The sequence below is a fragment of the Lasioglossum baleicum genome, chromosome 2 (genome assembly GCF_051020765.1).
Source record: "Lasioglossum baleicum chromosome 2, iyLasBale1, whole genome shotgun sequence".
Classification (NCBI taxonomy): Eukaryota; Metazoa; Arthropoda; class Insecta; order Hymenoptera; family Halictidae; genus Lasioglossum; species Lasioglossum baleicum.
Window position 1 is genome coordinate 21,699,096 of NC_134930.1, and position 14,462 is coordinate 21,713,557.

The following is a 14,462-nucleotide window of genomic DNA, read 5'->3' on the forward strand; positions in this document are numbered from 1 at the left end:
GCTTGTTTTGGCGCCAGATTCGAAATTCGAAAATATAACAACGTAGAAACGAAATAGACTGCGGATGTTTATGCGAAATAAACATTTTCTATATACGTGAATTGCAACAACCTGGAGTGAGATATATGTATAGAAACGTGTTTTCTTTCGTTGAAAATAAAAAATATAACACACACACACACGGTATTTTTAAATTCTAAGTCTAGTAATAACATTTATGGGTCCAAAATAAATAAAAATCGTACAAGTTCTGTCAAATTTGATAAATACTCCAGCATTTTTTGAAAATTTTTATAAACCATATAATGCATAAGATCCGCAATCTACTAATGAATAAATTTTAGATAAATCAGAAGCGCGCAAGATCCACTAGCAACAAATGCAGCACAATAAACGTTTCTCTTTATTGCATATACATTTTTATATTGTCTATTTCTATCTTATTCGTACGTTATAAAAGATTTGGATCGTTCAGTTTCATCTAAAATATAAGTATTAATACTCTACTAATAGTTCAAATTTTACGACAATCTATAGACTTGTAAATATTTCCAAATACTGTATATTTCGTAATATAATGTCAAAGTTTGCATAGGCTATTCGAATTATGTTTTAATGTTCGAAAATGAGCGTATATTGAAACAGTGTCAAGTAATAACGATTCTACTATAAAGTCTTTTCTCGAACTGCAAAGACAAAGATACTGATATTTCAAAGTTCGATTAACGTTCGAATATTATCAATTGTCCTACCGTAATTATAGTTTTAGAAAGTCTGAAATATTGTATTTCGTTTTATACGATGATGTTTCTGATAATATATATGTATACAAGTATAGTAACTATATATGCATGATTGCGTCTCGTGAATTTGAGCAGAGAGATTTCCACGAGATCGTTGTAAAAAAAATGTAATAAATGTTACAGGAAATGTTGCTTTAATTGCACTTACTGACAACTCCGTTCTTAAATGAAAAGTATTGCACTGTCGTCGGAACATAAAATATCACTATAACAACTTCTACTATACATATAATTAATCATGTACATATGTATGTATCGGAATTTTTAAGCTATGCGCTTTCGTTGGCTTATCTATCATCTTTATGTTAGGAACTGTGTTTCACTTTGTTGAATTTTACAATAAAAAAATATTGAACGTTATACGATTCATTGTTAAGATAAATACTGAGGCATTTCTTACCCAGTATCGTTCTGATACTTATACAATAAATAATATACATATACATACATGTGTACACGTAACATTAAACATAAATAAAATAATAATTAGAACGCCAGCGTTTTTCTACCAATTAAGTATCGTCTGATGCTTACCACCTAATAAGCTCTTCTATTGCTCTCGAATTTAAAAAATACTTGTCCTATATATTTTATAAATTTCACTCTTTTTATGACAAAAATAATATCGAAACTCTAACTTCGATATGATATCAGTTTCCTTCAACTTTGTTGCGACGGTATAGTCCCCATTGACAAATCGCCAAAGGTTTCTCCGTACACTTCCAGTACTTCTCGCTCGAATTCGGGATCCCTCAAAATCTCAATGCCTTTCACACCTAAACGTCTGTACTTTTGGAATAAGGGTTTGGACGCCTCCCACAAGTCTCGATTTTCTTCCAGCACGTAAACTAGCGGTTGCACCACGGGGAACAATGCAGCAAGATTACTAGAAACAGCGTTTGAAAAATCAGTAAAGTGATTTTAGCGCACGAAAGGTACAAACTATACATGCAGAAGTATACTCACGTAAAAACTGGAAGAACTACATTTGTTATAAACTGAACTTGAAGGTCTGGTATAGAGGCGCGTTCTCTATCCATCATTTCTATGGGGGAGCTACCCATACTCTTTTCTAGGTCTCCTTGCGAGAAGAACTCGTCGTAAATATGTTCCTACAATAAACGCAGAATTGATGTTAGACAGGTGTGCGAACATTATTTATTAACGTTCAACATTTTACTCGCCGCAGTCTCCTTCGAAACTCTCCAATGTTTAGTCTGATCGCTGAGATCGCAGCACGTCATAAGCATGTCGAAGAACAATTTTTGTTGCTTCGGATCGCTTTTCACATATTTATTTTTCATAATGTTTTCCTGAATTTCTGCAACGCGAAAATGTTCTGCCAGATCAGTAGCGAGGATGTTATTCTTCAATAAATCCAACGCTTCACTGTATTCCTCGCTACTGAAATTTTCGAATATATTGCTGTCCTCTGTGTTCAAAATGCACATAGTCTGCGCCAAGTGATGTCTCTACCACACAACATAAAATAATATTATTGCAGTTACTAGCTGTTACATCTTCGGAGATACAAGCTTACCTCCATCACAGAGCCTTCGGAACTATAAAGACTGGCCAGTACTGTGCTACACATCATTTGAAACGAGTTACTCGTTCCTCTGTGATCGATATCGTGGCTTAAACAAGCCACTAGGAAGACTAAGGCTTGCAAGTGTGTCATGTAGTTCTCAGAAATCAAATGCAGGTTCTTTATTAGCAAATAGGCGAAGTGGGTTACGGAGAACGCGTGTACCCAGTTGTGATAAGGTGCATCTCTATAACCCCTCTTCACGTATAATATAAACCTGTACAATTTTTTAATTAATACTGCATCTCTCTCTCTCTCTCTCTCTCTCTCTCTCTCTCTCTTAACACTAGGTTTACAGATCACTAAAAATCACTATTCTACATTACTAGACAGCGGATGTTTATGCAATTTTCAACTTTTATAGACAAATTTTAAGAAAGTGTTACCAAATAAAATTCTATTTTCATTGGTAATAGCTTAGTATATATTTGTAGATTCAAAATAAATAAAAATCGTACTAAATTCTACTAATTTTAATGCAGCATTCTACTAATTTTATAGTACGTAAGCATTTCTTGAAAATCTTTATAAGCCATAAACGCGTAAAGATCCACAGTCTCTACATTACTTAATAAAAATAACGAAAATGAGCCATCTTTACAAATCTCAATAATCGTAAATTAAAAATATTAGAACTCGTCATTCTAACGCGTCCCGTAAACCTTATAGTGATAGAACACTCGACAATTTCATTACCTAGCTAACGTCGGTACTTTCATCTTCCAATGCTTAATGAAACCTAAATCGTTGAACATCTTGATTGTGTAACACGGCATGTGCTTCTCAGGTATACTTTTAGGAGCAAATTGGAATTTATTGAAATCTTTTATGTTGTGTTCGTCCTTGCAAGTCAACAATGCTCGGACGTCGTTGTCCTCCACCTGCGAATAAGCATTTCGTTCGATGAATTAAATTCACTCGGTTCAAGCGGATACTGTGGTCGCGGTGTTTCCAGAGACTCTACCTTCATATGGTACATCATAACTTCGTTGCTGAGTTTATTTCTCGCTTGTGCGTCCTGCATTTTCTTGTAAACGATACCGTGCATTATGGAAAGTCCACAGTAGATGCTGAACGCCATTGCTACCTCCTCGTCGAACACATCGAAGTAGAATCCATTCTTTTTGTTACACAGCTGTGCAACACCTACGATAAAATCAAATTGTGGCGACTTTAATTTATTATTCAGTTTCGAATCTCGTGCGGTATGTTTTAGAGGCGTGCGAGAACCAGGAGAATGTCGTCAACATTTTCGGGTTCTCTTACACTTCCAATATTTTCGTAACAAGCGATTAATGAACGTTTCGCTCACCGACAATTTCTTTCCTGTCTCTGATCGGGAAGCACAAGATATTTCTAGTTTTAAAGCCTGTGACCTCGTCTATTCGACGATAGAAAAGAGGATGCTCGTACGCGTTTCTAATGTTTAGCAATTTGCCAGTGGCCGCGACGTGACCCGCTATACCCTTCCCTATCGGTATTCTCATTTCTTTCACAGACTAGAAACAATCGGGTCTTAAGTTTGATTTACCAGGCGTAAGACTTCGCCTCGTGTGGCTTTCAACTCACTTCTTTCATAGCAATGCCATCAAACACTTTGGCAACTAGATCTTGCTGATCCGGATCCAGAAGAAACAACGAGCATCGCTCTGCGTTTGTTATGTTTCTTACTTCTGCCATGATCTCGCGCAGGAGATCAGAAAAGTCCCCTAAAAAAATTTATTGTATGATAAAATAAGATATGATTCGAACAAAAGTTGTTAGATTAAATACTTACCTATATGCGTAAGTAGTTTCCTAGAAAACGAAAGTAGGTTCTGGCACTGTTTCTTCTGACGTTGTTCTTCGTAATACGCGTGCGAGGTCAATAAAAATCCCAAGCAGAATCTATAAAAGGAAAAGATTGTATGTTACAGTACTGTTTGAATTTCTTTTTGAAAACTGTCAATGTTCTTTCGACACAACAAAAAGGATACTTCACCGAAAACATTCTTGGACAATTTCTATGGACTTATTGGTAGCTTTCTCATTGTTATTGTCACCTAAACAAACTACCAAAACTGTATAGTCTTGCTTGGGATGTTTTATAGGAATCATTAATAACGATTTTGGCGCAGGACATTGGCATTGACATTGGCACTGGATGTGCCGCAGTATTTCCTCGTTGAGCAACGCGATGTCTATAGTCGTTGGCACCTTGCTTTTTACAGTCTTGTATAAAATGTTATTCAGCACCTGAAAAGATATTAAAAATTGCATACATAGAGCATAAAAATTCTAACGGACTGTTTACAATATGAAGCAATTATATGAAGGTGAAGAGTAAATGTTCATTTTATCGGAATTCTGATTACGGCGAGCAGCTAGCGCTGACACATTGTTATTTATTATCTTATCAGCAGGAAACTTTTTAATTTGTACAAATAAAAATTAGGAAAGTATGTACAATGATAAGCCGTATCTCTGTCATTGATAGTATTTTTCATCAGTTTCTGTGGAGGTCTGTACTATTATATCAATAGTAGCCTCGCCTATGGCTTCCGTCACGTAGATTTCTATGTATTCTATTTGAGGATTAAGCCATTGTCAGTCAACCATACTACGCCACCAATGTAGGACAATCCTTGAAACTATTCTCCACCAAGCTCTAAATTTTATTTCAACTGCTTAGTCGAGTTCAACGCCCTGCCCGACATTAATTTGTACTTTAGATATGTTTAAACGCGTTTATAACTAGACTCTGGATTTAATGCTTTTATAACAAAAACAAGTTAAGTTAAAAATATAATATATATCTATATACATATTATAAAATAATTATAAAATAAAAATATTAAATATTATAAAATAAATATTACAATATAAATATTATAAATATATAAATATTTAGGTAAATATTTAATATATAGATTTCTCATTTGAACTAATACTCACAGGGAAGCGCAATTGTCTCTCTAGAATTTGCTCCCCTATCACGTGGATCAGCATCTCCTCCGATTTAACGAGGAAGGGCACCAAGAACGACACTTTCGAATTAGTCATTTTTTGTAACTGCAACATGAAAAAAGAAATGGAACACGTTCAAACGCGGCCCGAGCTGCCGCCAAAAATTCGTGCGCGCAAACGTCACAACGTTAAAAACTCACATATTTGTTCAGCTTCTGCTGCATCTGCGGGTACGAAAGATCTGCGCATTCTTCGAGAAGCAGAAGTATTCTCTCCGAATTCGATACACTCGAGTCGAGCGAGCCCATGTTTCGTAGTAGTTTCTCAAATACCTTTCCCGTTGACAGTCACTATTAATCGCTTATCTGTGCGATATTGTAATGCATTGGTCGCGCTCGTACATAGTGGCATTGTTTACATTACACTATGATGACGAAAGTGTTTCTTAGATGATCGTATAAAGAGACCGTAGATTCGAGGCACAACTTAGGCGAATCATTTTTTGAATTTGAATCCACGGTCGGCGCACGAAACGGAAATGATACAAGAACAACTGCGAACCTCCGCAAAGACTTTAGCCACTAACGAGATACTAAGACTGCCAGCCACTGATATATCAGTGGTTTAGACTCTGATCAACTCTGATATTGACTCTGATTGACTCTGATCAACTCTGATATAAATATTTAAAGTCTGAAGTGGCCTGAAGCCGAGTCGCCGGGTCTATAAGTATATATAGTCTAAGGTCTAATATTCCCTAGGCGTGAGTCTAGAGCATGAAGTAAGAGTAAGCAGATCTATCTGTACTTCATGGTCTAGAGTGGTCTAGAGAAAAGATGCAGCAGCGACAAACAATTTGCTATTGGTTGTAGCCCTCTATTGGTGACTACTATAAATGTCAAAACACATAGTCGGAGTCGGAGTTACTTCTATAATGATGCTTATCCAACGGATAATCCATATTACAGTTTCATGAAAGTGTCGCGTTTTTCTCGTCTCCATCGTGTATTTATGAGTTGAAAATACATCGTGTGGCGATACGAAGCACGGTATTTCAAGACATTTTCCTATTTATCTTTTCAAGTGTTTAATAAAGTCTGTATATTTTGATCATTAGTAGTTGAAGAAATAATATCGGAGAGAAGTGTATGGATGAAATTTCAAAACGGATTGGTTCATGTTAGGGACAATGTCATTATTCAATAAACCGAAAAGGAATATCCGTCGTCGACATTTCAACGACGATGACGAAGATAATGAAAACAGGATGGAAGTTGAGGATGCACAACCAGTCAAATCTAAAACAAAGAAGAAGGATAAGCCGAAGCAGACGCTCCTTAGTTTTGGAGAGGAGCTGGAAGAAGGTGAATTCTAGATATACATATGTACACACGCGCGTACATAGCCGTAGAAATCTTTCATAACACTGTCTTTTAATTATAACAATTAAACAACCTGTGTATTTCTATGGAAATTTTATTTGGAAAGTTATTTCTTCAAATATTATTTTCCACAATTGAATTCGGATATTTGTTTAAATAAATTTTTATATCGAATAAAATATTAGTGTACACAGAACTCTTACACTATGGAACTATATAGTAAAAGTTTCACTTTGAATTTGAATATTTTATCATTATAGATTATAAGAGAGAGAGACGTTACCTTTTTTATATAGTCGAACCTCGATAACTCGAATCTCAAGGGAAGAACTAAAATCTTCGAGTTATGAAGTTGCACACTTATCGAAGTCTTGGAGTAAAAGAGGTTTACCCTATGAAAATTCGATTTACAGGAGGTTTATACGAGAGTTAATAATTTGCTGCGACATGTACAATCATAAGTCATCTGTATTCTCAGTTATAGTTAGCTATGAGAGCTATAGAGAGTTTCTCAAACAAGATGGGTCTTTGGAGAAAAGCGGGGAGCAATAATTTTGAGTATTTGATGTAATAACGCATTTACGAACATGTTATTTTCCTTAAGCATATAGTGGTTGTTGAAACATACTATTGAGTGTCGAAAATGAAATGAGTCTAACCCTTTAATGGAAGTTTTATTTCGATTTATAGAGGTTTTTAAAGTGCAGTGGAAGGGAATGAACAAAATTTTTATCTTGTAGAGGTTCTCTAGTTATTGAGGTTGGACTGTATAATGTATGATAATGGACTATTGCTTAGATCAGGCCTGGGCAATGCTGGCTCGCAGAACAGGTGTTGCTGCTATCCTCTTCGGGAGGGAGAGAAGCAGCCACATCTGTTCCGTGAGCCATCACTGTCCAGGCATGACTTAGATTATGGTTACTTATGGCAATAAAATTTCAATTTCAGTAAGACAGTGTATGGTTTCTATTACGATCTTTCCATAAATACTATATTTTACTTATAAATAATATTGAGAATACATTTTACAGCGGATGATGGTGAAGTCTTCAAAGTGAAGAAATCATCACGGAGCAAAAAATTGATGAAACAGCTAGATCACGAGAGGAGAAAAAAGAAAGGTGAAGAGAAAATGCAAGTGGACTCTGAGCAAGCGAACATGTCCATTAAACAGGAAAAAGATTTAGAAATAAAGACAGATGATCTAGTAGTAAGCTATCTCTATGATGTTTTATTAGTATTAGGATTTCTTCAACTTATATCGCTTATATCATATTTAAATCAGGATTTGCTTTTTTTTCATTATCCATCTGGACCGTCAAGTATACCTTCCTTATAAAATTAATTTTTTAAAATTGTTGCATTTCAAATATAAAGTTTGGATAATTTATTAGATTGTAAATATGACAAAATGTTCATATAGTAGGTAAAGAATGACATATCAATGATTAATATTTTATTTATATTAAATTGTATACGTTATATGCTTTATACGCATCACAAGTTAAATATTGTTTTATCTAAATACTTATTAATTTTTTATTTTATTAACACAGAAAAATATTTGAAAAATATGTGTATATCAAATATTATTTTTAATATAATGTAATATTATAATGTATAATAATTACCATTTGCATTTAATGATTAATATTAATTTTTATTAGGTTAAAATAAAAAATACAGGACCTTTAATCTTAAATGGACGAGCTGCGCTGGCAGCTGGAAAAGATGACTATATGTCAGATGAAGAAGACGAAGAACCACATTGTCATAAATTCAGAAGAAATACAGATAAAGCTGACACAATGAAAATTCTACTTGAAAGTATGTAATCTATTTCATTTATTTTTATAGTAAATGTTAATAAAAAAAAAATACCATACTAATTGTATACTGATTTGCAGGCGGTTGTATACCTGATGCGGCAATGATTCATGCAGCTAGAAAGTGTAGACAGAAGGCAAGAGAGCTGGGGACTGATTACATTCCTATAGAAGAGCAAAGGTAATAATTAGATAGCGGATTTTATGCATTTATCAGAAAATATCATTTAAAACAGTAAAGTTCATTGGAAGAGTTTTAACAATAAGATTATATTATTTCACTCCAGTTTATTGTAAGTCAGGTAGACAATTTTTATTTTGCATAAAGATCCACTGTGTCTAGTAATAATAAATGAAAAGTAGCAAGAAGGTTACATAAATAAATTATCAGAAAAATTTGAATTTAATTGATTGCTTCATATAATACTGAAGATAAGCATAAAAATTCTGCATTGTTTATGCGTTACGTGATTTGTGAAATCTAATTTGTTAGCAAATCCGAATAGCAAATATCGATAACTCTTATACTGTTAGACCTGACAAGTCTTAATGCTGTCCTTGTCTTACTGGTTTCAGTAATAATTTTTTATGTGTACCAGTTTCGAACACTGTCTAAAGTGTGTGTGCACGCAAAAATTTATATAAAATTTATAAGAGAGAATCGCTTATTACTGGTTACAGAAACACAAATACAAATTAATTTGGATAATGTAATTGTTACAGCGATGATAAGGGGAAGTCAAGACTTATCAGGGAAGAAGATCATGACAGAAGTGATGACGATGATTCTCAAGATCGTATTGATATGACTGTTAATACTGAAGCTCGAGATAAAGAAAAAAGAAGAGAAGCATTTCTTGCATCACAAGCACCAATAAAACGTGAGTTTCTTCGTGTTCCCGTAAAATAATAACACTCTCTGACATCAATTTTCAATATTTACGACAAATAGAATATTTCTGAGAATTACTGATAATATACATAGTAGAATAGGCCTACAGGGGATACCACTAAAAAAAAAAATACAGTATAGATACCTACAGTATCTCCTCGCCTGAGTACGCGGCCTGAACTGACTCTTAAAGAAAGAAACATGCATATAGGTTTAGTGGTTAAAGCAGAGAACAAATTTTGAAAATTGTGATAATCTATATCTGTTTGAAATTAAATTTCTCAAAAATTAAAGGTAATGGAGAGAAAAACGACTCTTAAATTTGTGTTCATTAAAATCTATGGGGATGGTCTCTATTGATTACCACAGTACAAAAGAGAAGTTGAATTTCTCTTTTTCACAATTGACAATCTTTTTTTCTCTTCAGTTTCGGACGACGAAAGCGAACATGAAATTGAGGAAGAAGAGTGGGAAGCTCAGCAAATAAGGAAAGGTGTAACAGGCGCACAGGTAACATTATACAAATTTTGTGTTATTCGATTGAGTGATTATTTTTCCGTTGTATTTTATTGTGAAAAAAAAATTGTAGATTGCAGCGGTACAACAGGATTCTATGATGCAGCAGCAGTTCTCACTGGGTATGAATGTGAATCAGATAATGGGAAGTGGGGTACCATTAGAAATGGTAATGATGCCAGCTCCACCACCTCCGCCAACAATTCAGCCACCAGATCCAACAAAAATAGTACCAGTTACTCCTCAGGAGGTTGTCAATAAGATACGTGCAAGGTGGTAAATTATTCAGAATCAAATATCTGTCGTTGACAGTACACGTTTATGTATTTCTCTTTTTAATGTATGTCTTCTTAATCACATTACGACCTGAAAAATCGGGAATGAAAAATATAATTTGTAGATTGGACAATTTAAAAGAAGTACATCGGCGTCACCAATTAGATCAGGACCGTTTAGAACAAGAATTAGGACAAACTATGAAAGAACAGGACGATGGCGAAATTCGCGCACCGCAGCTTGCACAGCGCTTCAGTTCTTACCAAGAGTTGCGTGGGTATGTCACTGACTTGGTAGAGTGTCTTGATGAGAAGGTGGGTTTATACGCTGTCACGTTTTTTATATGTGCACTGGGGTTTTCCATGCAATTTGTTGGCTGCGTAAATCATCCAGCCACATTAGAAACAATGCATTTTTCTTTGATGTCGTTTCAGTATTGTTTTTTAATACCGAAATTATCTTTTGCTATATTATATTTTCGATAAAAGATAAAATAACTCTTTTATTGTGTGATATCAAATTATTATAATCATTTTTTTATAAATGCCAATTTTTTGTTATTTAGACGCAAGTAAAAAAAATTGTTAATTAATTTATTTAAAATGTTGTAAAAGATACTGTTACGTTTCTACAATTATGACTACACCTTTTACCTTTTAGTACGTTTCTGTTACACGTATTTTGTTTATAATCAAGAAAAATGTATATCAAATATCAAAATATTTGAAAAAATTGATCGTACATTGTTATATTGCCGGGGGTCTATATCTTCTCTGTATGAAAAAAAATTGTTTGTAATAGAATAAAAGTTACTTTTAAGTATTTATTAAAAATTGAAAAAATCAATATGAGTGGTAAGTAAATTGATATTGATCTGCTGATTTTCAACTCGTCCATAAGCCACAGATATCCAATGACTGTGGAATTACATATTGAATTCTAGCAAATGTTACTACTTATAAATCACTTATATACATATACAATATACGAAAAATTACATATTTCATTAGTTATAAAAAATTAAAAATCATTTTCTGGAATAAAAATAATTCCCAAAGTCATTGAGTTAATACATTGTGTGAATGTTAATATGTAACTTTTTTGTTAGCTGCCTCTGGTTGTTGGATTGGAGCAACGTTGGTTAGATCTTTATAGTGAACGCGCGACTGAACTAATGGAGAGGAGGCGGCAAGACACAAGAGATCAAGCAGAAGAAATTACAACAGCTGCAAGTCAGTTATTTTAGTATATTTCTACATAATAATTTACAGCGAATACATTAAAATTATCAATACAATAATAAAACATCGTATTACGATTTTTATGCACAAAAAAAATATATATATACTCTTAGTCGATGATTCACTTTTAACACAAACTACTTAACAAATTTTAGGAGGTCAGCCTATACGGAGGGGCCCAGAAGTTGAAGCTCGTATTCGTCGAGCAACTGAAAGAGAAGGTAGAAGAGCTCGTCGAAGAAGAGCTAGAGAATTAGCTCCTACGTTGCCGAAACATATTGACGGAATGTCTAGTGACGATGAAGTTACGGAACAGCAAAATCTTGCTTTTAAGCAAACGAAAGGTTGTATTATATCTTATTAAATTCCATAAAGTTTAGTCGAAAGAAACAAATTAGCGGAACTTGTGTTAAGTTCTGTCAAATTTCGCAGTTATTTCGATGTATTTTTATATAACATTTATTTTATATTTTCAATTTAGATGAAATCGACAATGAAAGAAAAGAAATTTTCAGTGATGTAAGGGACGAGTACTGTAACTTAAGAGGAATACTATCGAAGTTTGAATCTTGGAGAGAAACAGATAGAGAAGCTTACATGGAGGCTTACGTTCCTTTATGTATACCTAAAATCATATCTCCTATTATTAGATGGCAATTGCTTACATGGAATCCAATTATGGTATTTATTTTTAGAAATTTTTTCACATATTATATTATATTAACACTAAGTTTACGGGATCGCGATTATTAAGATTGTAATGATGCTTCGCTGAGGAATTATTTCCGAATTATTTACCAAAATTATTTCTTTGGCTATATATTACTGGAAAATGGTAAAAAATTTGGATAGACATATACTTGTTATGTTTATATTATTATTGTAGTCCGCTCTCTTCCCAAATTGCCCTACCTTGCCCTCAAGTTGTTTTGTTATGTTTATATAATAATGTGAAATAGTTATTTCTAGAGCTCCGTAAACCTAGTGTTAATATTATGTCTATATTATATATTAATGTTATGTATTTATTTTATATTATGGTATATTACAGTGAAATTGATGATAAATAATTTCATACTTTTTTCAGGAAAGCGCCGATATAGAAAGAACAAAGTGGTACAACACATTGTTGTTATACGCACTAGATAATAAAGAAACCGAAGAATCGCTTAAAAGGGATCCGGATGTGAGATTAGTACCATCAACAGTGGAAAAAATTGTCTTACCTAAATTAACATGTAAGATTATTATAATCAATATATTTCAGTATATGTATTAGTAATACATCTAATTCGAGTATTATTTTTCGTTACAAATTTTTCTTGTATAATTAGTGAACTAGTGCAGAAATAATTTATTGATTTCTCTTTAGCTATAGTTGAAAAAATATGGGATCCCATGTCTACGTCGCAAACATTACGACTCGTCGGCACAGTAAATCGTCTTATCAGAGAGTATCCTAATTTAAACGACACAAGTAAACAATTAGAAACATTATTTAATGCTATATTAGAAAAAATTAAAGCAGCAGTGGAGAATGATGTTTTTATACCAATTTTTCCAAAACAGTGAGTATACATTGTATTCTCTTTCGAAAACATGAATCTCAAATGTTTTAACAATCAATTTCCGTTTCAGAGTTTTGGATACTAAACATCAATTCTTTCAAAGACAATTTTCAATGGCTGTCAAACTTTTGAGGAATTTACTGAGTTGGCAAGGTCTTCTCGGCGACACACAATTAAAAAATCTGGCGCTTGGCTCATTATTAAATAGATATCTTTTGGCGGGTTTGAGAGTTTCAATTCCAACTGATGCTTTATTTAAGGCAAATATGGTAAGTTACTTTAATTCCTGAAATTATTATTATTATTATTATTGTTATTAGTTTTGACTTTTGCATTTATTAACCCTTTGCACTCCTTTGTCGAGTATGACTCGACATTAGAAAAAGAAAAATGTAAATAAAACGGGTTTTATATGTATTTGGTTCTTCCTTTACTTATTTGTCTTATTTTATAGTTATAAACAAATATAAGTTCCACAAATATAAATTACAACAAAGTTTGAGAGATATATACATATTTAATATAAAATTAGTAAACAAAATTGTTTAAAATAAGTTGCAGTACAGGAACTGTCCTTTGAAGTAAATTTCAAATAAAACGCATAAAATAGTGCAAAGGATTAAACTAAGCATTGATATGAATTAATAATTGTGCTTCGTTTTTATAACAGGTAATGAGTACATTGCCTCGCGCATGGTTGCAAGGTGAGACAATAGAACATCTGAGAATGTTTGCTACCCTTATTCAACAGCTTAGCGAACAATTAGATCAAGCCAATCCAGCGCATAAGTAAGTATAATTTATTGATCCAAATTTTATCAATTTGACTTTATACTTTACACACACAATTTTAAGAAAATATTGGCACATCAGATATAATACATTACTACATACTCCAAGTTTAATTTCTCAATTTCAATCGTAAAACATTTATTTACTGTTTTTACAGTTCCAAAAACAAAATTAATAAGTAGAATATATCGTAGTGTATAAACTAACTGTTCACCTTTACAGTGAAGCCTGGGAATACTCGAAGTCCATCCTGAAAATAATCAAGCCTTTGTAATTTATTAATCTTATACGCATTTCTGGATAAATTTATGATACTTTTATTTTACGATATTCATCAATACGCCTATCTATAGTTTTGTACGCACTCGAGAAGATCTTGTACATGGCGAATTGGTAGTACAATTAGTTGTGTAATATATACATATATATAAATGTAATTTTGTATAGAAATAAATTAAGTAAGATTCTGATAATAGTACACTTTCCAACAGTTGTAAATAAGGAAGAAAATATAGGAAAATAAACATGTAAATATCAGACTGTTTAAGCGTTCCTATTTATATCTTGGGAAAATAAATTTAATAATTTTGTAATGAATTTGGTTCCATTTACATTGCCACTCAAGTCTAAAC

At 33.0% G+C, this 14,462-nt stretch overlaps 2 protein-coding genes across 6 annotated transcripts; one reads left to right on the forward strand and one right to left on the reverse strand.

Moving 5' to 3' along the window:
• Nucleotides 1–396: 396 nt before the first annotated feature.
• On the reverse strand, nucleotides 397–6,022 carry LOC143217473 (cGMP-dependent 3',5'-cyclic phosphodiesterase). Its single transcript, XM_076441805.1, has 12 exons — nucleotides 5,538–6,022; nucleotides 5,326–5,442; nucleotides 4,373–4,626; nucleotides 4,169–4,278; nucleotides 3,961–4,100; nucleotides 3,704–3,890; nucleotides 3,356–3,537; nucleotides 3,088–3,272; nucleotides 2,344–2,608; nucleotides 1,988–2,275; nucleotides 1,770–1,915; nucleotides 397–1,689 (listed from the first exon to the last, which is right to left on the reverse strand). Exons 1-12 carry the CDS (start codon nucleotides 5,643–5,645, stop codon nucleotides 1,464–1,466), a joined length of 2,208 nt encoding a protein of 735 aa, XP_076297920.1. The 5' UTR covers nucleotides 5,646–6,022; the 3' UTR covers nucleotides 397–1,463.
• Nucleotides 6,023–6,252: 230 nt separating this feature from the next.
• Nucleotides 6,253–14,369, forward strand: LOC143217338 (PAX3- and PAX7-binding protein 1). Of its 5 annotated transcripts, none has more exons than XM_076441516.1 (17): nucleotides 6,253–6,386; nucleotides 6,455–6,701; nucleotides 7,751–7,929; nucleotides 8,387–8,546; nucleotides 8,627–8,726; nucleotides 9,269–9,426; nucleotides 9,865–9,947; nucleotides 10,027–10,226; nucleotides 10,354–10,543; nucleotides 11,338–11,461; nucleotides 11,626–11,814; nucleotides 11,952–12,151; nucleotides 12,558–12,708; nucleotides 12,843–13,038; nucleotides 13,109–13,307; nucleotides 13,709–13,827; nucleotides 14,053–14,369. In XM_076441516.1, the coding sequence occupies exons 2-17, from the start codon at nucleotides 6,515–6,517 to the stop codon at nucleotides 14,102–14,104; spliced, it is 2,487 nt and encodes an 828-aa protein (XP_076297631.1). In that variant the 5' UTR covers nucleotides 6,253–6,386; nucleotides 6,455–6,514; the 3' UTR covers nucleotides 14,105–14,369. The 5 variants fall into 5 exon arrangements, with proteins under 5 accessions (XP_076297631.1, XP_076297621.1, XP_076297640.1 ...); XM_076441525.1 differs by having other exon boundaries at nucleotides 6,300–6,432; nucleotides 6,522–6,701; XM_076441533.1 differs by having other exon boundaries at nucleotides 6,370–6,386; nucleotides 6,522–6,701.
• The last annotated feature ends 93 nt before the right edge of the window (nucleotides 14,370–14,462 follow it).

Bases quoted from the DNA above. Each gene is read 5' to 3' on its own strand.
- LOC143217338 (XM_076441516.1), top strand. From the start codon at position 6,515: ATGTTAGGGACAATGTCATTATTCAATAAACCGAAAAGGAATATCCGT. The intron at 9,427-9,864 runs GTGAGTTTCTTC...TTTTCTCTTCAG, and splicing joins ATCACAAGCACCAATAAAAC to TTTCGGACGACGAAAGCGAA. The intron at 13,039-13,108 runs GTGAGTATACAT...TTTCCGTTTCAG, and splicing joins ATACCAATTTTTCCAAAACA to AGTTTTGGATACTAAACATC.
- LOC143217473 (XM_076441805.1), bottom strand. From the start codon at position 5,645: ATGGGCTCGCTCGACTCGAGTGTATCGAATTCGGAGAGAATACTTCTG. The intron at 4,627-5,325 runs GTGAGTATTAGT...ATATCTTTTCAG, and splicing joins AGAGACAATTGCGCTTCCCT to GTGCTGAATAACATTTTATA. The intron at 1,916-1,987 runs GCGAGTAAAATG...CGTTTATTGTAG, and splicing joins GAGTTTCGAAGGAGACTGCG to GAACATATTTACGACGAGTT.